Source organism: Rousettus aegyptiacus, unplaced genomic scaffold (assembly GCF_014176215.1).
Source record: "Rousettus aegyptiacus isolate mRouAeg1 unplaced genomic scaffold, mRouAeg1.p scaffold_m13_p_2, whole genome shotgun sequence".
Classification (NCBI taxonomy): domain Eukaryota; kingdom Metazoa; phylum Chordata; class Mammalia; order Chiroptera; family Pteropodidae; genus Rousettus; species Rousettus aegyptiacus.
Window position 1 is genome coordinate 75081474 of NW_023416295.1, and position 25363 is coordinate 75106836.

The window sequence follows — 25363 nt, forward strand, 5'->3', positions numbered from 1 at the left end:
GCTCTTTTCTATTCCCTCCTTAAGTTCATACTTGCCAGAAGTTTCCTTTTAAGTGCTGTTTTTATCTAAAATTTATAATGACTTTCTATTTCCAATCAGGTCCAATATAAATTCTGCCTGCTGGTTCCCTCATTACAATATTATTTGCCACTACTTCTCAATATACACTCTTTCAATTGGGTAGACTGCATATCTGCAATGACCTCCCTTTTTACTTTACTCATTTTAAAGGCTTTGGCTTTATTCATTAAATCCTCGTTCTTTGTCACTTAGCTTAAGCTTAAGCCCATGTCCTTCATGAACCTCATTGATTGGTTTCTCTTTTCATTTCTTTGGAGTCACAGTTATGTTCTTAGGTGGCCGGAAGTTTTCTATTATTTTTTAATTTTTAGTGTACATTTTGAATATAAAGTTATATAAGGATATTAATCTATATCATTTTAAAGGCTAACTTAGACAATTGCTGTGTGAATTTAGTACTTCCATTTAGCATTTAGTATCATATTGATAATTGTGCTCATGCCAGCTGAAGCCAAATGATATCCAAGTGCTATACAAATAAAGATTTCACTGTTTGAATAGTGACACATGCTGTGAACAAGTTGGGTTACTAAGTGGTACTGGAAAGTTAAGAGGCACCCTTAAGCTGTAAAAGCCTATGCCATTCAAACAGATTTATTGAATCCTATTTTTATCTATGGGGCAAAAGAATCACTAGCAGTATAATAGTTTCCATGCAAGGAAAAATGTTTCTGTTTCCAGTTCTAGTAGTTATCAGATTAGATACCTGTTTGATGAAAATTTCTGTTATCAGTGCTACATTATTAACTTTCACATGAGCAAGATGGTTTTATGAAATTATTGACTGATAATTTAATTTGTCATTCTTGCATTGCTCTTTCCGAATTTTGGTTAATTATGAGTTCTTATTATCCTGAACCTGTTTTATGTAATTATTCTTCACATTGCTAGTTTTAAAGTGAAAATACAGAAACATTAAACATAGAACTGGATCCAAGGCTACAGCTTTACACAGTTAACCAAATGTCAGCAATTTAGTTTTAGCAAACTTTAATAATGTTCATTTGAATTTTGTTTTTTTATAGTTGTTTTTATTTTGTTTAAAAATTCATTTGATTTAAAGTTAAGGGCTGTAAGCGTAAGCCATTTATACTAGTTTTATATTTGTAGATATTTAAGTAACATAACAAAACTAAATGTTCACTGAGGGTTCCTGACATTTTTTGTTCCACTAAACAGAACCCATGCGGCAGTTTTAGAACCACTGGTCCACGTCATATTAAGTAGTGCTTAATTCTTACCAAACTTATTTTGAACTTAAAATTCTTGGGGTTTTGGTGAAGAAAAATGAGTTCACAAAATAAGTAATCATAAAATTGCTAAGATAATTTAAACCTTTAATAGGCAGGCTGAGTGTAATAGAGGACCAGAATGCCTAGAAGCTTGTTTCCCCCACAAACTAGCCATGTGACTTCATAAATTGTTTATTGTATGCTAGTCTCAGTCTGACTTTATTCTTTAGAGCTAAGACCCTTTGAACATCTTTATTTGTACTTGCCTAGGAAATGTGAAAGTCTAAGATTGAGTGTGGTACTAATTCACTATAATTGGCGTGTAAAACAAACTTGTGCCTGCCTTAGAATTGGAATATAAATTTTTATTATCTAAAGATGGTTTATTATTTTTTAAATACTTATATAATTTATGTGTTTTGGATTTTTTTTTTTTTATTTAACTAGCAAATATATGCATGTTTGGGCATTTTGAATTCTTTGTCTCAGTAAATTGTACAATTTAATTTACATCATTGAAGTATTTTATGTTGGTACCTTGAAAAACTTGTGTGTAGCAACTTCATAGCTTGTCCTCTTTTCTAACTAATCTTTTATTACACCTTTCCCAACATTTAAAAATTATTAATTTGAATGTGGGTGGTTATGTAAATCTATGGAGCACATTTCTCATTGAGTATAGTAAGATTCAACAAATTATTCCTCACAATCAGAAAGCTAGCGAATTTGTTATTAGTTTTGCTGAAAACCTTTAACACTAAAGTGTCTATAGGTATTAAAATTTTAACAATTTTTGTTGATATTAGAATATGTAAATATGTAGAAAGAAAAGCTTAAAATGGTGTCTTTTTCACCATTATTGATTTTTTTGTTGTTGTTTGTTTGGAGGAGGAGTAAGGGGAATAAATAGGAATAAAATGGGAATAGTTTTGAAAAATATGATAATTACCTAAAATTATAATTTTGTTCCTCAACTAGCTTTCACCATTCCCAAGTTTATCCCTATTATTAACAGACAACAATCAACATATATCAATTTATAGGATTTCTCATATACATACATATTTAGGCCTTTATTGTAACAATCTAATATAATAAAGCACTTCAAGGGACTTAAATCTGTGGTACCTAAAACAATGGGAAATAAAAGGTAAAAACCACTATTCATAAAGGTTATGCTGGTAACCATTTAATTATGATTTTGGGTATACCAAGTAGATTATATGAATAATAATAGGATAGTCTGTAATGACCTCTGTTAACAGCTACCACATATATTTTTAGATGAAAAACCATGGACAGAAGTCCTCCCATACACACCCAGAGCTTTAATGCATGTGAAATACTATTTTTAATATTTAAGAAATTTAACTTATAATTAAAAATCACATAATGACTGCCCTTGCTTTATCTTGTCAAGCTTTCCAATGTCTACATTGAATTTTTATACTTATTGGGGTGCACTGCATCCCTGTAAAGGTTCCTCATGTTAGTTGCCAGCAGCTTCCCTGATATATAGGGAAACAACCAAAACAGAAAGATTTGCTTATAGCAATAGTAACAGCTATTATAGCTAACTATTACTCTATACTAAGTATGGAATTACAAAGTGCCGTACTTGTATTTCCTCCACACTGTGAGGTATAGATACTATTTTGTCTTTGGTTTTTTTGTTTTTTTTTGTTTTTTTGTTTTTTTGTTTTGTTTTTGTCTATTCATTTTTACAGATGAGGAAATTGAGATTTAAAATACTAAGTATTTTGACTGAAGTCTCTGACTCTAGGGCTCACCCACCTATAGTCTATGTTATCCTGCCTCTTTGAGGTAGTGTAATGATATTTAGTTCAAAGCCCTCTACAATACAGCTCACTTAGAATACAACCTTAATGTCATTGAAATATGTTGATGACTGGGAAAGGAAGTCCCTTTGCATTCTGCCTCAAAAATTAGAGAGAAGATCCAGACTTTTGAGTTTGTGAAAAGCCTAAACACTGAAATAGTTTGTTTTTCTGAAAACCATATTATTTTTCTGGCTGACAGTATTCTGCTCTTCTTATTCTAAATTTTTTCAAGGTCTCTGTGGAACACCTTTGCCTTAAAATTCCTTACTTTTCCTCCACTGTCGTCACCATTTCTTCATTTTAACAACTCACTCCCATGGCCATAGCTTGGATTATGCCCCTCTGAACTTCATTTTAAACTATAGTGGTCATTCTCTCTAACTTTAATTTCCACCTTTCTTCTTTCTCTTGCCTCATAATCTTCTGTTAGACCTCATCAAGACTTCTAGTCTTTTTATCAGTCTCCCCATTTTCTTAGTATTTTCTATTCCCTTTTGACCTCATACAACCTCAGTTCCATTCCTAAAACCACTCTCACTGCATCCTTATCCATCTGTTCCCTCTTTGTTTCTTTTCCCCTGCAAATGCCCTACACACTCTCTTGCCACTCTCTCGATTCCATAATCTTAACACCAAAGAGTATATTGTGCATTTGTGGCACAATTGATTTTTATTCTTCAGCAGGGCCCAATAGTATATATTCTACTTTATCATGAAAATAGAGGTTTATAGCCTCCTGGGTTTTTTTTTTTCATTGTTTCAGTGAACTCTTCAGGATCTCCTTCCTCTTTATTCCTTAGTTTCTAAGTATAATTAGAATTAGAAAAGAAAAATTTGGAAAACACTTTGAATTCCATCACTTAATATATTATCAGCCTCCTATGATGATTAAAAACAGCACATGAACAACAGATAAATTCCGGTGGTTTCTGTTACTTATTTAAATAAAGCAAAAATCCTTACTTATAGATGTTTTTAGCTTACTTTAGAAATTTGAGGACCAGTAAAGCATGAGGTAACTCAAATGAATATTTAGTAATATTCACTTTGAGAAGCCAGCAGCTTAGTTAGTGAGCCAACGGACCATTCTGCTAGAATCTTTGATTTGGAAAATAGCATAGGTAAAAATATGTTCATGAGGGAAAAAAAGGACATTTTTATCCTCTTAATTTTCATTCTGTCTTAAATCAATTTTTGTATATGAAATGCTTATAATTATCTTAAGTACTAAAGGAATGCCTACAGATTATTTATTATCAAGTTGTTTTAATTTTGAATAGTGCTATCCAAAAAGATCGGACATTTAAAACATGTGAACTCCTACACAACAAAGTGGGAGAAATAATGGTATTTATATGTTAATTCCATGAGGCCCTACATTTAACTCTATTCCCTCTGGCCGTAAACCAGGTGGAATAAAGCAAGGACTCTGCTATTAAAAATATCAAATCAGATAGTTCCAGCTGGGGTTTTCTAATCATTTAAAAGGCAAAATATGAGGTCACTTTTAATACCTTAAGTAGATAACTATCTTAGCATTTATTTTAGATATTAAATCTGAGGTTATCTTTACCTTACTGACTAGAATGTACCAATAGCAGTTTCTAGCTTTTGAGTATTTTCCTTAAGAGCAACATTGGAACCTAATATGGGATCAGTTGTTTTTTCCAAATATCTTTCCTAGGAATATCCAATTCATCAGTGCACTAATCTGAAAAGTTGACTTAGCAATTGGATTTAAGTGACATAGGACTCTTCAACACTTTTTTTAAATCAATTTGTCGGAAAGATCAATTTTCTCATGGTTGAATGCATATAAAAATGAAGCATCCACATGAGTTACATAGGAAGGTTAGCACATTTCGTTCCCTAGAGATATTTAAGAACAGGTCCTTAATTGTGTACTGAAAATGGTTTGAGATCCTTAAATGGAATTTGTCTAGAAACAGGAAGGTGGGATACATATCCAAGCCTGTGTTTCTGGATTCCCTATCTTATGTTGACATCAATTTTCTAATATTTAGTGGCTGGTGGTTGAGTTCAAGCAAGAAGTCATCCTTTTGTATTATTATTTTTATTTAAGGCCATTTTAAAGTAATGCACAGAGTTAGTTATGTTAATCTGTGTTAGTTATGGCTGAGTCTTGTAAAGACAAATTTTTTTGAAGGCACCCCTAGAGGCCTTTTTGTATTGATTGCTACTAAGGTCTACAGTGAATATAAATGCAAGTTTTTGCAGTAAGCTAAACTGACTACTTTAAAGGGCTGTAGTTAATTAGAATAGCAGTCGTTAAAGATTTACATTTTGCTATTTGCTCTTATGTTACACCCCTCCCTCCCAGCATAGAGATGTTTGGATTCTTAAAAAATAAAATAAAATAAAAATAAAAGGCTTTTTCAAGCTGTTATTTGTATGCATATGAATTTTGTTATGTTTTGTTATATTTTTCTTCATATTAGTCATTGTGGTTAAGTGATTTATTGGTAGCTGATGAGTCACAAGTATGTTTCTCATTTTCTAATGAGTCACCTAGCTACCTACAAGTTTATTTATTTTCTTTCTTTTTTAGATCTTTCACCTATAAGTAGGTATTTTACTTATTCGAGAGGTTAAAATTTCAATTTGCTACAGTCACTTTTAAAACTATAAGATTCTAGGTAGAGACTTGAACCATAAGAGGATTAATACAAAAGTTAACTGGAGTTTATCACATAGCAGATAAACAGGGAGCCCAAGACAGATTTTCATAATATATGTTTGTCATTTCTATTACTCTACCTGCCCAAGAACTCTACTCTCTCCCAATTGTCAATCTTGCATTTTTCTTCCTTTCTTTTTTCACCTCACTCTGCAGCTCCAGTTACCACCTGAGAGTTTTAGTTGATAGTTTTACATGGGAAATTACTTTTGGCCAGTTTAGTTGCCATGGTGCTGACATCATTTTCCAAGACTTGAAAGTTAAATCATATCCTTTTCTACAACTATATTGTGATACAGTCTATCAGTACAAGAATGTACATAAAAGTGAGACTGCTGGTACATTTTGTATGGGAACCACCTTTTTAGATTATACCCTTTCTTTCTTGGTTACATACTAGAAATCAAAAAATCAGTTGGTGAGTTTAATAAGCAACTTCATAAATTTTATATTTCAGAATTTGAGTGTCTTTTGTTTAGAATTCAAGTTTGTTTTAGAACTAAACAGCCCAGAAAATGCATTTATTCTACTCTTAGTGTATATTAAGCTTCATATAGATGTTCTTAAATGGGATTACACAATCCAATAGGCTGTCTGCCATAAATCCAGTCAATGACAGTGTGTACTCAAACTATGAGCAGTGAGGATTTAATTGCAGCAACCTAATATTTTCTTATTACCTTGAAATCTTTTCAGTTGACCTTCTTCTATTATTTAGTTCCATTACATACCAGTAATTGCATTTATTGAAGCCAGTGTTTCTTGTTATAGGAAATGCTGATCTTAGTAAATTTCAACTATAGGGAGGGAAATGTTCTTTAATAAATAATTGAAAGACTTTTCCTACTTTTCACAGTTCAGTGCTGGTCCTGTTGCCTTTTACGTCCAGAGTATTTTATAAATGGTAACTAAATTACGGCATCTAGAAATCATCTTTTCAAGGAATCTCAGAAGGTGTGCTACATAATAGCTTATTGTAAGTAGGTTAAATAGACTGGCTTTATCTCAGGTGGCTTACTCTATAAAGAAGACTTTAATATATTCAGCTTTACTGTTAAAACACCAAATGAGTTCTGACACCTCTGATGAGATGATTAAAGTTGGGAATTTTTTCTTTTAACAGCATCAACAAAGAGAGCATCATAGATGTAGAAGGTGTTGTGAGAAAAGTGAATCAGAAAATTGGAAGCTGTACACAGCAAGATGTAGAGCTACATGTTCAAAAGGTAACTTTTTTCAAAATATAAAATTGTATACAAAAATAGTTTTGAGTACTTATAACTATACGTTAAATCTGTATGTTCTTAATAATTAGAGTTGATATAAAATATTGAGATTTATATTCTCAAATCAGTTAGCTTTTGTTATATAACAAACTACTTCAACACTTAGTGACTTCAAACAACAAACATTTATTTATTTGGGCATATAGGGTTGGCCCATCTGGAATGGCTCATCTGTTCCATGTGTCATTGACTAGGCTCACTGGTATTTCTTGGACATCTTTTCCAGTGGCCTCTCTTCATCCAGCAGCCAACCCAGGCTTGTTGACATGGTGCCAGATTGGTTCCAAAAGCAAGAGAGGGAAGCCTTAGTGTCCAAAAACTTCTCAAGCTTCTCTTGTGTCACATTTGCTAAATATTCCATTGGTCAAAGCAAGTCACATGGCAAAACTCAAATTTGAGAGGTGGAAAAGTAGATTCTACCTCTTCATGGGAGGAGAGGCAGCATCATTGGAAAAGGACATGTATTCAGGAGGAAGAGGAATTATTGCAGCCAGTTTTGCAATCTACTATAGTCACATAGGGAAAAATATAAAACATCAAAAAAGCTTTATTCAATATCATGAAACTGTTTTACTGTGAACTTTCTTATAATGATTTACTTCTAAGTGTTGATTAATTATACTAATTCTTAATCATCGTATTTCCTTATAATCATTTTATTTCTGATATTTTACAGTTTTGAAAAAAATCAAAAGAAATAGTATTGATCTTGTATTCCAACAATAACTTCTTTTCATATAAGATTTATCCCACATCTATTTTCTTCTCAGACATAAAAACTAGAAGTGCTCATTTTCATTGACTTTCAAAATACTATCAGTGAATTCACATATATTTAGTACTATTGAAATAACCCTACAGTTTTAAAACTACAGTTCTCAGATCCAAGCCTAGTTTGTATCACAAAATGCATCATTAAATTTCTCTTAAGCAATCTGCCCGATTGCTCTATCTTCCATATGCTTACACACATGCATACACACCCTGTGAGCATATGTAGGATAGAGCAGTCAGGCAGACTGACAGACGGACAGATGCGGAAAGATAGACTCATACATGCATGCTTATTTGGGAGTAAGGTTATTTAACTGGAATTGTCATAGAACTCTACAAGAATTAGAATACCTTGTATTTTTTACTGACCTAACTTGCCAAATTACTTTGTTCTCTTTGTGCAAGTTTTATTTTAAACCAACCCCACCAGGAAAGTCTGTAACCTGGTAAACGACAACTAACCTGAGGGTGTACTGACCAAGAAAACAACCCCCTGTCTTCTAAGCAGCATGTCTTTTTCAAAATTTTAGTGAATAGAGCAAATAAATGTACTTCTAAAATATTCTAATTATCTAGCATTTAGTATAACATTAATAAATGTTAATAATATAAAGCCTAATGAGATTACAGACCAATTTCACCTCAGTAAAAATAATTATAAAGCATCTCACAAACAATAAATATTGAATACTAAATAGAATCTTACAATAAGCATTGACTCTCTCATAATTAGCAATGACTCTCTATATTTATTTATTCATTCAGCCAGCAGTTACTGAGTATATACATTGTGCCAAGCACTATGTGATGTTCTGGGGTTCAACGTGCTCACAACCTAATGAAGGAGATGATGAATATGTACTAGTTATAAAAACAAAAGAGGTAGCTGCCCAGTTCTCCAACTTTGCTTTGGAGATCGAGTTGCAGTTAACTGACCAAAGCAGGAAGCACTACAACTTCGGTGTAGGAGGTAGTGACAAATAAATCTGTTTTACTTTGAGGAGGACTCATAGTAAAATAGTATCATAGTACTTATAGTAAAAGTATCCTCCATACTTTTTCTTGAAGTGTCTCAGCTGAATGCTAAATATGATCTACCAACTGGAAGAATATAATTTCCTTTCCTGAACTAAATGAGATCTGTTTCTCTTTTGTGCTTAGCTGGTTTTCTAGGCATAATTGGGAATAATTAATAGGGTAATAGGTATTTTAAGAGTAGCTAATTCTTTATGACCTAACTGCTGTTTTTGCACAAAAAGGCACAATTAGTGTGAGTGAATATTGAAGGATTTTAACACCAAAAAAGAATACCCTCTATGGCAGCTCCCACCCAGGAGAACAGCAGAAAATCATATGTAGTATGTCTGATGAAAGAAGACAATGAAGGGATGTTTGGAAAAAGAATGAGGAAAGGAAGAAGTACAGCTGAATTGGGCTGACTTTGGCCTTAGTGGTAGAAAAAGCTAAATGCTGTTAACAGTAAACCAATTTGTTAATGACCCCTTGAACCTTCAAAACTCATTTTACAGAGTAGAATATTGAAGCTCTGAGGTTAAGTGATTTGTCTAACAATAGCTTTTATGTGACAAAGTAAGGCCCTAAACCCAGACTCCTCAACTCCAGTTATTACTTATTTATTCTCATTTGACTGTTTCACCAACCCAGGGAAGTAGGCAAGAAATATCCCCATGTTATAGGTGAAAAAAAACATGTACCATCTTGTTTGATTTTAGCAAGTAGTTTCAGTTAGAGGTATGCAAACATCGCTTCATATTTAAGTCAACTGCAGTTGTTTTTTTTTTAAGCAAGGCATAACAGGTTTTGTGTGTTTTGTGATATTTTTGGTAATCTCTCACTTTCAGATTTATGTGATCAGTTTGGCTGAACCCCGTTTGCCCTTGCAGTTAGATGATGCCATTCGGCCTGAGGTGGAAGGAGAAGAGGTACAAATTATACTTTTGAAATACTATGCTTCCTCTGTATGTTCAGTTTGCAAAACATTGAAAACTTGATGCCCTGCTTTTATATGAAGGGTACCTATTGATTTGAGCTTTATTTTTATCTAAATGTACTCTTAACATCAACTATTATCAAACTTCAAACTTTTTGGTCTACAAATTCCTTTATACTCTTAAAAATAATTGACTCACAAGTTTTTGTTTTTATAGGTATATCTGTCGATATTTTACAGTATTCAAAGTTAAAATAAAAATTTTAATATTAAAAGTAACAATATTATAAATATATCTATAAATCTTTGTAATGTCTGGCTTAATAGACAACAGTTAGATTCTCATATCTGCCTCTGCATTCATTCTGTTGTGATAGCACACATCATGAAGCATTTGGAAGACTCCTCAGTATAATCAGGGGAAAATGAGAATAAAAAGATATTATGAAGAACAGATTTGACTTCATGCACTGCCTGAAAGTGTCTCACTGATGCCCGGAACATACAATGAGAACTACTACTCTATCAGCTTTTATCTGCTCCTTCAGTCTTTTACTAGCTGATAAAATCCAGGAATCAATAAAAGTGCAGATGGTTAATTCTTCTGAAGCCCCAGTAATGAGGCGAGGCTTTTGGAGATGAAGGATGGGGGACTGAAAGAAAGCATTACTCCCTGTTCATTCTCATTTCTCTTCTTTCCATCTCTCTCTCTTTTAACAGTAATGTCTCTCTAGCCTTGCTTCTTGTTTCTTGAATCCCTCATTTTTGAGTTTAATATTAATGTACATAAACACACCTATTGTCACTTAAAAGATAGCATAGCTTCTAAAAGTGTTTTTCATGTTCTCAAAAAAAATTAGTAAAATCTTTTTTCATCTTTTTTTAGGAAGGAAGAGCTACTGTTAACCAGGATACAAGATTAGACAACAGAGTCATTGATCTTAGGGTAGGCCTCATTTATTTATTAAGCGACCTGGTTATGCCAAAATCAAGGAGGGCAGGGATAACATACCTGTCTCGGGTTTATAGAACTAATTGACATTTGCATATAGGTAAGTATGATAATATGAGAAACAACTTTCCAACTGACCTTTCCCCTAAAAAGAATTGCTTTCAATAAGGATAGTCGAGTAATAGTTCACAGAATATTGACTTACTTCATTTTAAAATGACAAAGGAACGTGAATCCAGTAAATGGACTTGCTTCTAGGTGATACTTGTTTTAGACAAGGTAGTCAGCAAATGTAAACATAACCATTAATATCCCTACAAAATTCTGAAAGAAATTACATGCACATTTAGAACAACTGGGTAGAGATTAGTAATTAATGCCTCAATCCTTTGAATTCGATCTAAACACAGAATTAACAATAAAGAAGTAGTTGGCCCTGGTGGTTTATATAGTAATCCTATAGGTCTTCTGTTTCCCTTTCTGGCTTGGTTGCAAGTGAAAGAGTTCAGTGGTTTCATCATTGTAGTAAAACCAATGTCATCTTTCTTTCTTAATGTTTTGACCACATCTTCCTCCTTTACGTAACATATGCTACCTAAGACTTAAAGTCTTTGTCACCTTATGAGTTCTTTCCAACTTTTCTGCAATCATACAGGTCTACCTTTTCATATATATGCATATGTTTCCCCCGATTATTTGCTTTTTTGTCTGCTGGTACCTTTTCCATATTTATAGTATATAGAAAAGGCTAGCAATCAAAAGTCCTCTTGGTACTCCTTAGAAACCTCAGGGTTCATAATTTTGGCCACAGCAATTAGACATCATACTATATTTGTCTGTACTGTTCGTTCACACAAGAAATTGGTTATGCTTCTAGAATTTGGTCCAAAGAGTATTTTTCTTTGCCCCACATCAATTTTTTTTTAATTTAAATTCATCGCCACCATTGAAAAAAGGGAGGGGGGCGTGGTACATTAGATAGACGACTTTCTTTAAAAAGTTGGAGGTGAATCTGGCAATTTTGGGCCCACATGGCAACATCAGCTAGCACTCTAGATGGGGCATTATGTCCTTTAAACCCTACAAATTGATTTAATTATAGTCTGTTATTTTATAGACATCAACTAGTCAGGCAGTCTTTCGTCTCCAGTCTGGCATCTGCCATCTTTTCCGAGAAACTTTAATTAACAAGGGTTTTGTGGAGATCCAGACTCCTAAAATTATCTCAGGTATGCTTTAAGACATTTCTCTTGTTCTTAAGTTGATTAATATTAGTTTTTTATTTTATTTTATTTTTTAATTTGAGAATCCCAAATATCCCTTAAGGTTTATCTCTATGAGACTATATATTTTGAAGACTATGCTGTATAGCAGCAGTCACATATCACTAATGTTCCCTTATTTCAGGAATCATTATGTGATAATAATTATAAAATGAAGCAGTAGCACACAAAGCATAATTGTTGTTATATAAGTTGCACCAGAAACTTTCATCATGTAGGTTTTTTTTTTAAATTGGTATTGTAATTTTGTTTTATATAAACTGCATTGTAAAATTAATACTAAATACTATAGATGGTAAAACTCTTAATTCTCATTCTTATATGAGAACCTTATCTAAATCATTTCATCTTTTTTAGAGTTGCTTAAATAACACTAAAATGTGTTATAAATATCATTTAGTTATAAATAAAAAATTGAACATTGCATTCTTGATCATTAGAAAAATTATTAAGAATTTTTTTCTTTTTTAAAATACATTCACAATTAAGTAGCTTTAATAGATTCGAAAGTGATACAGAAAGGAAGCATATTTATCCAAAGAAGTAAAATGAAAGTCTAGCAAATCTCTCCTAAATATAAACTGTATAGAATCGGATATAAGATTTATATAGACTATGGTTTCTCTGCAATTCTTGATTTTCCAGTTCTTTGTTTGTTTGTTTGTTTGTTTAGTGAAGTACATGAATCAAAAGTATAAACGTTTTAACAAGTTTGCATCGATAAGCTTATAATTGATTATAACCACATAAATGTTTATGTTTCAGCTGCCAGTGAAGGGGGAGCCAATGTATTTACTGTGTCATATTTTAAAAATAATGCATATCTAGCTCAGTCCCCACAGCTGTACAAGCAAATGTGTATTTGTGCTGATTTTGAGAAGGTTTTCTGTATTGGACCAGGTAAGGTTTTAGCAGTCATAGTTCTTTCAAAATTCATTAATTAAACCATAGTTAGGGTTTTAGAAACACATTTTACATAAAGAGATTTTTAAAGCTTAAATTCTTTTATATGCTGACTACATAAACACTAGACTTTAAGGTAAAAATGATAATATGCTTGGGTAAACATTTCAAAAAATATGTATGTTCAATAGTTCTTTAAACAGTTGAGCATCATTTATATGACTAGAATCATAAGCATTATATATTCTTACAGAAGAATGCCGAAGAAAACGTTTGTCTTGAGAATATCTTATTTTTAAAGTGCGTGCTTTGAAAATACATACCCTTTAAAATATATCTAAATATATTATTTATTATACTTAAGTACAATTAGAACTGAATTAGTTCCTATTTGGACTGTCCTTTCAACTCTCCATCAACATTAATGAACAAATATTGCAGTCTTCCAAATAATATATTTTGTCATCCTTAATAATTTCTGACTTCTGTTGTAAATTTACAAATGTGCCTCTATATACTTTGCTACTAGTTTTATTCCAAAGCTATTCTTTTTACTGTTACTATTTGTACTGTTCTTAATGTTACAATATGCTAAAGATCATTAGAAATTACAAATGCCTGATTTAATAGATTATATTAACATGGTTTTTAAGATATATTTGCTTAAAAGTCGAGTGCAGGCACATAATCATGTAGCAAATTATTTTATGAAGATAATTATAAGCAAAGACTAGCTTTACTTCATCCTTTAAAACTTACCAGTTATTTCATATATGTAAGTCTTTTGATAGCTTAGTAAAAATTAAATACTTGCTAATGGAAAGCTGGCAAGATCATTAAACATCTTAATTTTCTGAATATATTAAATAATTATTTGTTGAACACCTACTGCATGTATAGGTTTCCATTAGATATCTTGTACATAAAAGAAGAATCAACCAGTACTTCTCAAATACTAATGTGCACAAAAATCACCTGGGGATCTTGTTAAAATGCAAAGTCTGACCAGTAGGTCTAGGGTGAGGTTTGAGATTCTGCAGTTCTCACAAGTTCCCAGGTACTGCCGATGCTGCTAATTTGTGGACCATGCTTTGAGTGACAAGAAATAAACATGGTGTCTGCTCCCAGGACAGAATAAGACATGTATACATAAAACAGTTACAAGGAATAGTCAACTGATTTTCACAGCAAATAATCAGGTTGTGCTATACGGTCAACAGATTGATGTTAATTATGTGTTATAGATAGTGTAAAAAGAGGGAGAAGATGGAGTTCGCTAGAGTCACATAAAAGAAAATGCCACTGAGAAGGGCTTTGAGGACAAAGTAGGAGATAAAGGCAATGGAGATGGCATTCTAGTCAAAAGAAACAGGATGAGTAAAGAACATGGAAGAAAATAAAAATAAGACTAGTTAGTATTAAGAAAAATGGGAAATATAGGGTAGGCTTAAATTATGAGAGCATAAAGCTTTTAGACTTTGTCATTTTATGTCTTATTACAGTAGTCATTTGGGAACCATTGTAATTTACTGAGCGAGCATGTGTTATAGAAATATTAATATGAAAAATGGAGCAGAACTAGAGTCAGGAAAACTGGAAAGGAAGAAAATGCAGTGAGGGTAAGAGCTGGACTGAAGCCGAAATATGTATAATGTTACTTTGTTTATACAGATTTCGTTTAGCTTGAGTCAAGTTTTAATAAAATTGAGGACTCACTATATTGAATCTATTTTTAATTATTGAGAAGGCTCATGAGATCCTGCATTCTCTCAGGGTTCTCATGAGTCTCATTTATTAATTTACATTTGTTACAGCTTTTACTACATGACTGTAGGAGTTTGTAATGAACTTGCCATCCAAGAGAATGCTGAAACAGATGGCTTATCAAAGGTTTTTCCAACCCTATAATAATAATGAAAATAGTACCATTCAAATACTAGTAAATAGAATTTTGTATTTAAGTCCCAATTTCTCCAAAATTTAAAACATCATTTACTATGTATTTCTTTTGTTACAGTGTTCAGAGCTGAAGACTCTAATACCCACAGACATCTAACTGAATTTGTTGGTTTGGACATTGAAATGGCTTTTAATTACCATTACCATGAGGTCGTGGAAGAAATTGCTGACACCTTAGTACAGATATTCAAAGGACTTCAAGAAAGGTAAAATATATGTATGTTTCATATCCCTAAATGGACTTAAGAATCAGTTTGAGTTCTTCAAAATAAAGCAATTCTTGAGTTGAAACATCTAAACTAAATTTTTATTGAACATATGTGTATATATAAAGACTTGATAGTTAGATGATCAGTTAATTAGTGAAAAAAAAATCCAACTCAAAATACTGTTCTGTATCTAGGTCAATTGGGGCTTCAGCTAGTTAACCTCATTTTCGTAGGGAAGTTTACCAGATTGTGAACAGCCTAACTATATTCATATTTTCCTTTATACTGACATCCTGAATGTCCCAAGAAATAGAGCCAATATCACTTTTATAGCAGTTTATCATTTGCAAGTTAGTATGGGGTAGTGATTAAGAGCTTGGATTCAGCTAGATCCAGGTAGCCTAAATTCAAATCCAAGCTCTGCTACCTATCTGTGTGGGCCTTATGCAAGTTATTTAACTGTGTGTCAGTTTCCTTTGCTGTTATAAGTGAAGTGAAGGTAGTATTATTACTTTACCTCAGAGGTAAAGATTCCTTCAGTCCACTTGTTTCTAATCTTCACTGACTCTTGTCTGTGTAAATTTAGCCTATGTCAGGAACGGTTAATTCTTAGATCAATTTATATTTGCATTGAGTGCCCAATAAAAATTAGAAACTAGTACACTGAAGGGACTTTTAACTTATTTGGGCCTAGCAAATTGAAAGCATTTACAGAACATTATTAGACATGTTCTTGATGTTCAGAAATTGAATTATGTAGAATGGTAATGTTCTTTAAGGTACATCCTCTAAACTGGCAAACATTTTCTCCCTTTTTCAAGGTCATTGAAAGTTTTTTACTTGTGAATGTTTAACAGAAAATAAGAAAAGAAAATGAAAAGCAAGTTAAATAGGATCAAGAGTCTTTTTTTTCCTTTCTTCATACTTGTGACAGTGTTTCAATATTAAGTAGGTTATAAGAGACTTATCTAGTGCTTTGGTAACTGATAAAGTACTGTATTTGAAATTTTTATTTGAAGACCACTGATTTAACTATTAATTGATATATTTGATTGAATATGCTTCATTGATACTTAAAAAGAGGGTAAAAATATTATGAATCTATTTGTTCCATGCAAGTCTAATGAGTAATTTTAAGAACACAAATTAATTACTGATCTTAAAAAATATAGCATATACGCCAATATTTTCCAGGCATTCTCTACATTGCATTATACCTTTCATGACTAGTCAGTTGTACACGGCCTTTAAAAAAAAATCTTTGTTCTCTGAAACATTTCAGTACAGTTCAATTTAATACGGGAATATGAAATTGCCACTTTGGTTTTTGTAACAACAGACCAACCATGAATCGGGCCTTTGGGATTAATCATACCTCTACTAACAAATTAGAGACTCAGATACCATGATCACTGGACTTCTTCAGTAGACTTAAAGGGGCTACTTGGAAATACAAGCCTTCTTTCTGTATCTATAAGTCATTTAGGAATTTCAAGGTTTTGTGTCAGTTGTAAATTGGGTTACTTGGGTTGTCCCTTCATATTTTTCATTAATATTTATCTTATAGAAGAATAATAATCAATTATTGGGGTCATCTTAACTCATATCAAGATTTGAATAAATCAATGGCCAACCTTTATTGTGCCTATGAAAGTCTTTAAGACAAATTGGGAATTGATAGTATTTTGACTTCTACTCTTTTCACAGAATGTAAACATACTTTTTACTATTAATTATGGAAAAATTTAAAACAGAAAAGTTGACTAATGAACCTTGTGTACTCAAAACCCAATTTCGGCCATTGTCATTCCATAACCAATTTTGTTTTATCCTTTTCTACCACCCCCTATTATTTCAAAACAAATCTCAAGTATCATTTCATCCATAAATATACTTTTTAATCTTAATAAAATATTATCCTCCAGTTCAGTGTAGTAAATATTTGTCTTACGCCTATTGTTTAGAGGCTAGACTCTACTAATTATTAAAATGAGAAATAATTTGGCATTCTCATGAAAAAAACTTACAGTGTATTGGGAATGGAGGAGGACGAGACAAGTATTCATTAATTTGGTCTTCCTTAATGATAACGAGAGTTATTAAAGAATTGAAAAGTCAAAATTTTTAATCCCTAGTAAAATGGGTATTTGTTTCTAACAGTTAGCTGATATGAGATAAACTTTTAATCCATCAGCGCCACCATGGTGACAAACAACATAAGACTGAAAGATGGTATTAAATATTTTAAATGTTTAAATTTCATTCTTTAACTTAAACAATTTCTTAATAACACTTTTTCGTGGTAGATACACTGATTCAAAGATGATTTCATGTGACAAAGATAGGTACTCAATACCTACCAGATATTTTTTCTTTGCTTTTGCTGCCACTACTGACAAGCCTAAAGTCCCTGAGACAAATATGCACTGAGGCTGATTTTACACAGAAAACTGCTCTAAAAACATTTTTTTTTAATTACTCTGAATTTCAAAATTGTTATCAGTAGAACACAAAACTAATAGTATATACAGTAGGCTCTTAGTTCCTGTCAGCTAGCCACTTAGGAAGAGGATCTCTGGACAGCTAGGAGGCTCTGCGAGGAAGAGGATCTCTGGACAGCTAGGAGGCTCTGCGAGGCTGAGTGGTTCAGCGGAGGAAGGAACTTAGCTGGCTATGGAGCCTCTGCCCCTGAACCTCCCAGTACCCTTTCCTCATCCTTGCACGTATAGTGATTACTGTGAAATGTTAAAAATGTTTCTTTGTTAAAAGAAAAAAATGTGTAGTATCAAGTGAGTGGAAGAGTAAAAGCTGTATGTGCTCCTTATTTTGCTAGTAATAGTGAAATTTTTTAAATGATTTTTATGTTTTGCCACAGCGACCTCTTGTGGAAAAAACATTTATCTCACACATTTTTATTAACTAAATTATTATTCAAATAGGTTTCAAACTGAAATTCAGACGGTAAATAAGCAGTTCCCCTGTGAGCCATTCAAATTTTTGGAGCCAACTTTAAGACTAGAGTATTGTGAAGCATTGGCTATGCTTAGAGAAGCTGGAATTGAAATGGGAGATGAAGAAGATCTGAGGTTTGTCTTTGTGATTTTTAAAACTTAAGTAATTAGGTTTAAGATATGAAAGAATATATTAATGAGTGATTACTTTTTTCACCCAGCTGATAAACTTTAGTTTTATAAAATTTTTTTATATATGGTATAATGCTGTTTTATTTAATGTATGATCTGAAATAAAATGTTATGATTTAATGTGGTTTGGCTGAGCTTCATTAGTTTTATTTATAAACACTAATGTTTGTTTCCTCCTACCATATTTGTAATGCTTTAAGGATATAGGGACTTTTGCCTGTGATTTTATCATCTAATATATTACCTCAATCAGCGGTAGAGAAAGTACACAGCAATCTAAATCCATCCCCATACAGGATTAGGCATACAAATGTCAAGCTTTCCAAAAGTTACAAAAATCATTGTTATTTAGATGATATAAATTGAGATCATACAACTTATAATTTTGAAGCAAATTATCTAATTTAATATAGGTATGAAATAACCATCTATTATTTTATTCAAGAGATAAGTATTTAAGACATCACAACAATTTATATGTATGTAAGAGGGAAAGAGATAATATGATTGCCATATTTTAGGTTTTTTTTAACATTTTATTTAAAACCCTTTATTTTCATTTGTTTAACAAATATACCTATATGTATGGTTTTAAGCATCCGCTACATAGCTAGATGGCATCATAAGGCAAACCAAACATTTTATAATTAAGTTGGGTGATATTTTCTTAAGTTTTTAGAAATTGTTCTTAATAGGATAGATGTAAAGTAGCAACCTATTGACTTTAGAGATTTAACTGGTTTATACACTATATTTTAAAGACTTGGAAATACTGATTTTTGTTTTACAAACCTTTGATAAAGAGTAATGGATTTGAAGTGGAACCATTTAATGGCAAGAATAGCCTATGTTAGTATTGTGAACTTTTACTATATGTAATTGTAGGAAATTGTTTCAAAACATCCATGTTATTTCTGAATCAATGAATTGCTAAATTCTATTTATGCTTTTATTTAGATATTATTGAGCAGCATCTAATAAATGTTTAGTCACTGTTCCAGGTGCATGTATTTATAAGTTGTTTTCAGTAGTACTTGCCTTTTTAAAATGAAGCAGAATAAACAACAATGTATTTTGGCTGAATTTTTTTTATCCCTTGAGAACTTCAAATAAAAGAGGTGCTTTATTAACTTACTAACTTTTTTAAGTTGCTGTTTGATCTTCAAACATCTCATTTCATGTTTTTTGTTTTTCAGTACACCAAATGAAAAACTGTTGGGTCGTTTGGTAAAGGAAAAGGTAGGATGTTTGTACATGCAGTATTTCTTTTTCTAAATCTGAATGTATTCTGGTATTAACATTAAGTTGCAGAGGTGACTAATTTTTCTAGAATAGTATGATTCCAGAATAAATTAAAACCTAGAAGAATAATATTTGTTTAAAAAAATCTTGAGAAATAAAAAATATTTAGATGGGCTTTGCCCAAACGGTTTGATTAGCTCAATATTCAATTTTTGTACTAAGTTGTACTGAGATATCTCTAAAAGTGATATCTATGTCAGAGTATCAGATTAGAAAGGATCTCAAGATGATTAGATATTATTTAGAAATAGTCTTCCCTGAGTATTCTTACTGCCTCTATGTGAAAGCTACTTTCAGTCATCTCATTTTGTAAAACTCCAAAGATGATAAGCTAAACTTAATGTGTTCTTCAAAGAAATTGAGAGAATTGTGTGATGAAATGAAAACAGTCCTTGAGCTCCTCCTGCTGGTTGCACTCTCAACTGTTAAACTGGGGAACTAACATTTCTGAAACTGCGCTATGTTGAGTTTATGCCTTTAAAATGCTGTTTTAGCAGAGCCAATTTCAGTTTATCGGTTCTGTTGACATGCCCTCTACAATCCAGTTTTAGTAAAAATGTTAAACATCAGAACAGTTAAAATATTGATTTCTTTTTAATTATATCTAGGTAACATAGTATTCTTTCTAACAAAAATGTTATAATTTATGGTCATATTATCTATTTCAGTTGTAGTTGTCATATGAAGAAAACTACCAAATTTCTTTTAGATATCTAAACTAAAATTTAATTATTGGAAAGATAAGGTTTTTTGAAGATGGATATTATAGAAGTGTCGGTTTTCCCAAAATAATTTATAGATTTCTTTTCTTTTGCCACTTTTTATAAAACACTAAGATATTTGGGATAATTTAACATAAAAAGCTATCAAATGTATCTGAAGGACTAAATGAGCTAGAATGGCAAAGGAAAAAATGAAAAGTTTGCAAGCAGCATAATTTTCAGAGGGGGACAAATTGGAGAGATTACATATTTCAGAGAAAAATAAAATAAACATTTGGACTATACGTAACAGTCCTAAAAATTAAGAGCTGGAAGAATTTGTAACATCATGGCAAAATACTATAGGCTAAAGATATTACTTGAAAGAAGGAAAATACTTATTGTATATAAAGTGTTATTACAGTAATCTTGAAACACAAAACTTGTGCATAAAAAAAGACAGCTGATTACCAAAATTTTAGCCGCCTTTTTACATTTATTAAACTTTTTAAAAAACTATTTTAATCATATTTATTCTTTTCATAGTATGATACAGATTTTTATATTCTTGATAAATATCCATTGGCTGTACGACCTTTCTATACCATGCCTGACCCAAGAAATCCTGTAAGTAACTTGATTTTAAATAACCTGTTTCGGGGAAGAAGGAAAACTTTATTGTCACTATGTCAAATTGTACAAGAATAATGGTTTTCATTAGTAATTTGCAGTTTTAGTGGTCACAATGTTATATGTATTACTACTAGTTTCTATCAGTTCGGGTCAAAATAAAATCTGAATATTCTAGCAAATTAGTCCCTAAAACCTATATTAGAAATCATTTTCTGTGTTATTTTTTGAAGATTTACAAGGAACACCATATAAATGATAAATAGTATTAATAGATATAGAGACATTAGCAAATTATCTTATTATTGACCTTGAACTAAGAATTTACATTCTGTCCTGGGAGCTAATCTGAATAATGTCTTGTGGTCTTTTACTATTTTTCCATTGCAGTGGTTCTCAAACTTTAGTGTATATCAGAATCCCTTAGAGGATTTTTCAAGACACAGATTTCTGGGCCCCATCACCGGACTTTACAATTGGTTTGGGGTATGGCTTGCTAATGTGCAAAAGTTCAGGGTAATACTGATGCCACTGATTCAGGACTCACACAATGAGAACCTCCAGTTTATTCAAAGACAGGGAAAGTAAGTTAAAACCTGATAGGGAATAGGGTAAGCTATGGTAAATTGATGTTTAATTTGCTTTCTTTAAAATAAAAAAAAAATTAATTGGTAATTTGAAGTTCCAAGAGTGACCCAAAAAGCATATCACATTTAAAAGCATTTCAGTTGATAAAGCAAAATAAGAATCAGCAATAATTCTTAAAAGTTAGATATGGTGCTCTGATTTGTTATTGGAATGTGTAGTAGAAGAGGAGCATAAAATCTGATAGAAGCAAGGAAGAAGTTATTATTTAGCCCTCACTAGTTTAATCCTATTTTAGAGAAACAAATTGGGTTCATTGGAGCAGGTTACACCATTAATTGTAGGAAAAAATGAATTTGCTCTTCATGCAACAGTTTTTTTTCCACGTATGTGTAATGGAAATAGGATGATAGCCACTTGAACAGTGGTGTTTTTGTTTGTTTTTTCCTGCAGAAACAGTCCAACTCTTACGATATGTTCATGAGAGGAGAAGAAATACTGTCAGGAGCTCAAAGAATACATGATCCTCAGCTGCTAACAGACAGAGCCTTACATCATGGAATTGGTAAACAACTTAAATATATTTGGGAGAGTATATATATTCTTAAAACAATACATTTTAAACCTTTTAAAGACTTCTCAAAAACACAGTCATTTGTTTTAATCTTCATTGAACAGTAATTGCTTTTGTACTTTTTTTTTTTTAAGCTAAATAAGATGATAAATTATGTTTGTTTTGCTTTTTTGTAGATTTGGAGAAAATTAAGGCGTACATTGATTCCTTCCGCTTTGGAGCCCCTCCTCATGCTGGTGGAGGCATTGGTAATATTCCTTTAAGATGACAATATTTACAACCCAGATTTTATTTGGCAGTGTTCATCCAGTTCTAACTAAATTTCTTTAGCATTAGACTACAAAAAGTAAATATTGTTAATGCTTAAAAATAAGTCCATATGTGCTAAAGCGTAATACAAATTTGAATTATAAGAATTTTTGAAGTGCATTATGACTAAATTAAAATTAGATTTCCAAGGAATAAAACGAACAGCTAACTTGTATGTTCTAAAATATTGTAATAAAATTCTAGCCATTCTTTTTTTCTTAAGAGTTTAAAAGCAAAATGTCTTATAAATTGAAAGTCCTGTTTTCTTTCTGTAATCTTTCTGTATCAGATTAGCCAAATTAAAGTTCTCCCTCAAGTTAGCTCAGATCACTGCTAAATGTTTTTACTGAAATGTAACATGTCATTGACTTTGTTAGGACCACCTCTAAAGTATATATGTAAGATATTGCTTCATGATTTAAAATGAGTGTTTAATTCAACTTTTGGATGTCCATATCAAAAACTCTTTAAAAAAATTCTGAATTTATAGTTCTGTTGAATTTTTTTGTCTGTTGTTTATTTGAGAGAGGTGAATAGGTAATATACTTTGAAATTTTTCAATTTAAAAGGGAGTAGAAGAGTGTGCATTCACTTCCCTATGCAAAGGTAATTTTTCATATGCAAAAATATACATACTTTCTAAAATATGTTTTTTGTACAAATTGTAGCATACTGTATAAACCATTTAGTCAGTACCTTGCAATTTTCACTTACTCTATTTTGTAACTTTATCAATACCTATACCTAAAGAGCATTTTCTTTTATTTATCACTACTGGAATCTATTGATAGGCTATACCATAATCTTGTTAACCAGCTTCCTATTGATGGACATAGAGGTTGTTACCAGCGTTTTATTGTTAGAGTTTTCGGTAATGTGCATTGTATATAACAAACTTTTATGACTGATTGACCATATAAATTTTAATATTATTTGTGAAGAAAGATTCTTGAATAGTTATTAAAATACCACCTGTTTTTGATAATTAACATTTGAAAGGAAGGTGGAACATAGTGGTTTTTTTAGATTAGTGTTTGATTACTATGATACACGGTTCATATGTACATCTGCAGATATTTTTTGGTAGAGAATACAAATAAAAATGTTAATTCTCTTATATATATTTCTATTTTAGAGTTAAATATATTCTTTTAAAATTAAAAGTTGTTGCTATGTAAAAATATTCTCTAACTTCTCCTTTGTGTGGTCTATTAGTCTTCCATGGCTTCTGTGATAGATGAACCAAATTGCACATAAAACGTTTCCCTTACTAGTTTTGCTCTGTTTATTAGGTGGTACTTGGTCTTAATTCTTGTTAGTAATATGATATTTAAATTACATGTCAAAATCAGCCTCTTCTACACTCAAAAGCATTTAGTATAGTAATGTACTGTAGAGTCATTTAGACTAAGAACGACCATGTTACATGTCTATTGAATTACAATAAATTTCTGGTACTTCCGTTAATAAACTTCCTTGAACAAGTTTTTATGGCTCTCATCTTATACTGATGACCTATACTACTCATTGGAATCTGGTCTCATTTGAAAATATACAAGCTTATAAAATGGGTATTTTGTTTGTTTGTTTAAATCATAAATTTTAGACATTTAATCGACTGTTGTAGTTCACATTTCACAGAATCCATACTACTTAAGGATATCTCATTTTTGTCCTTCCCACATACAGCATCATCCCTATTTCTGAATCAGACCCAAAACATTCAATTGTAAATAAACTCAAAATAATAGAAGTCATTTTCCTTCTAACAAAGAAAGTATTTTGTTGATGAGTGGTATTATGTTGGTAGTTTTCAATAAGTAAAACCCTGAAAAGTTTCAGAAAAGGAATCAATACTTTTTTTGTTCTCCCTAGGGTTGGAACGAGTGACTATGCTGTTTTTGGGACTACACAATATTCGTCAGACCTCAATGTTCCCCCGTGATCCCAAGCGACTCACTCCTTAAAGAAAGCTATACTTTACATTTTTTCCAGCAACCTACTATTGATTAGGCTGTACCTTAGGTACTTAAAATATGCAGTAGAATACATGTCTTATCTAAAGTGCCACAGTTAATTTTGGATTCATTCAGTATAAGTTACTTTAAAACAGAAAATTTTTATAACTTTGGACACACTTCAGTAGGAAAGGTTGAATGTTTTAATGAAAAATTCATATGGTTATGTTAAAAATTTATACTGTATTAGTACAATTAATGTTAACAATTTTAAACAGAATTGTAAATTTTTTTATTTTCTATATTACAGTGGCTATAATATTAATGTCTTAAATTTTCAATATTTGAACTTATATTTTTTAATTCTGACATTGAGATAAGAAAAACTGGGGCGCATTTGAGATCTTGCTCCTCAGTATATGTCATGAGTTCGATTCAAATACACTCATAAAAATTCAAAAAAAAAATTGGGGGGAGGTATGTGAGATTTTAATGAATGTATAATTGGTATATTATGGAAAATTAGGTAGACAGTATCAGTTCTTAAAAGTCATATCCAGAAATCATGTAATGCAGGTGAGAATACTGGTTAGAAAATATGCAATATAATATTGTATTACATTTTAAAGTCTAAACTTTAAATTCAATAAAAATTTAAAGGTAATTATGGTCTTTGTGTAATTTCATGGCAGTCTGATTTTATAACTGATTCTTGGCATTTATAATTTGAGAAAAGAAAAAATGTGTAACTGGTTTATGTAAATGCCTAAAAACAAATGAAAATGGATATATTCATAACGTATTCATATCAAGATATAAGTTTACATGGGTATAAGGATAGAGCTCTTAAAGGTGAAAGCTTGGGTTGTTTCAGAGTTTATTTCACATGAAAAAACTGCAGAATTTTTTGTTTCATTTTTAACTGGTACTAGCATTTAGTGAATGTCACTAAAAAGCACTCCCATTTTCCCTACCCAAAAGAAATTTCTTCG

At 31.5% G+C, this 25363-nt stretch overlaps 1 protein-coding gene across 1 annotated transcript in view; it reads left to right on the forward strand.

Annotated features, from left to right (window-relative positions):
- The window catches only part of DARS1 (aspartyl-tRNA synthetase 1), a 42724-nt gene extending 17689 nt beyond the window's left edge, over positions 1 to 25035 (forward strand). Inside the window, exons 5-16 of the mRNA XM_016145421.2 lie at positions 6976 to 7078; positions 9775 to 9855; positions 10750 to 10809; positions 11933 to 12044; positions 12864 to 12998; positions 15019 to 15166; positions 18109 to 18255; positions 19509 to 19551; positions 20862 to 20942; positions 21984 to 22095; positions 22281 to 22352; positions 24289 to 25035. Of these exons, the coding sequence (XP_016000907.1) occupies positions 6976 to 7078; positions 9775 to 9855; positions 10750 to 10809; positions 11933 to 12044; positions 12864 to 12998; positions 15019 to 15166; positions 18109 to 18255; positions 19509 to 19551; positions 20862 to 20942; positions 21984 to 22095; positions 22281 to 22352; positions 24289 to 24380 (1186 nt within the window). The 3' untranslated portion in view covers positions 24381 to 25035. The remainder of the gene's footprint in view (positions 1 to 6975; positions 7079 to 9774; positions 9856 to 10749; positions 10810 to 11932; positions 12045 to 12863; positions 12999 to 15018; positions 15167 to 18108; positions 18256 to 19508; positions 19552 to 20861; positions 20943 to 21983; positions 22096 to 22280; positions 22353 to 24288) is intronic.
- The last annotated feature ends 328 nt before the right edge of the window (positions 25036 to 25363 follow it).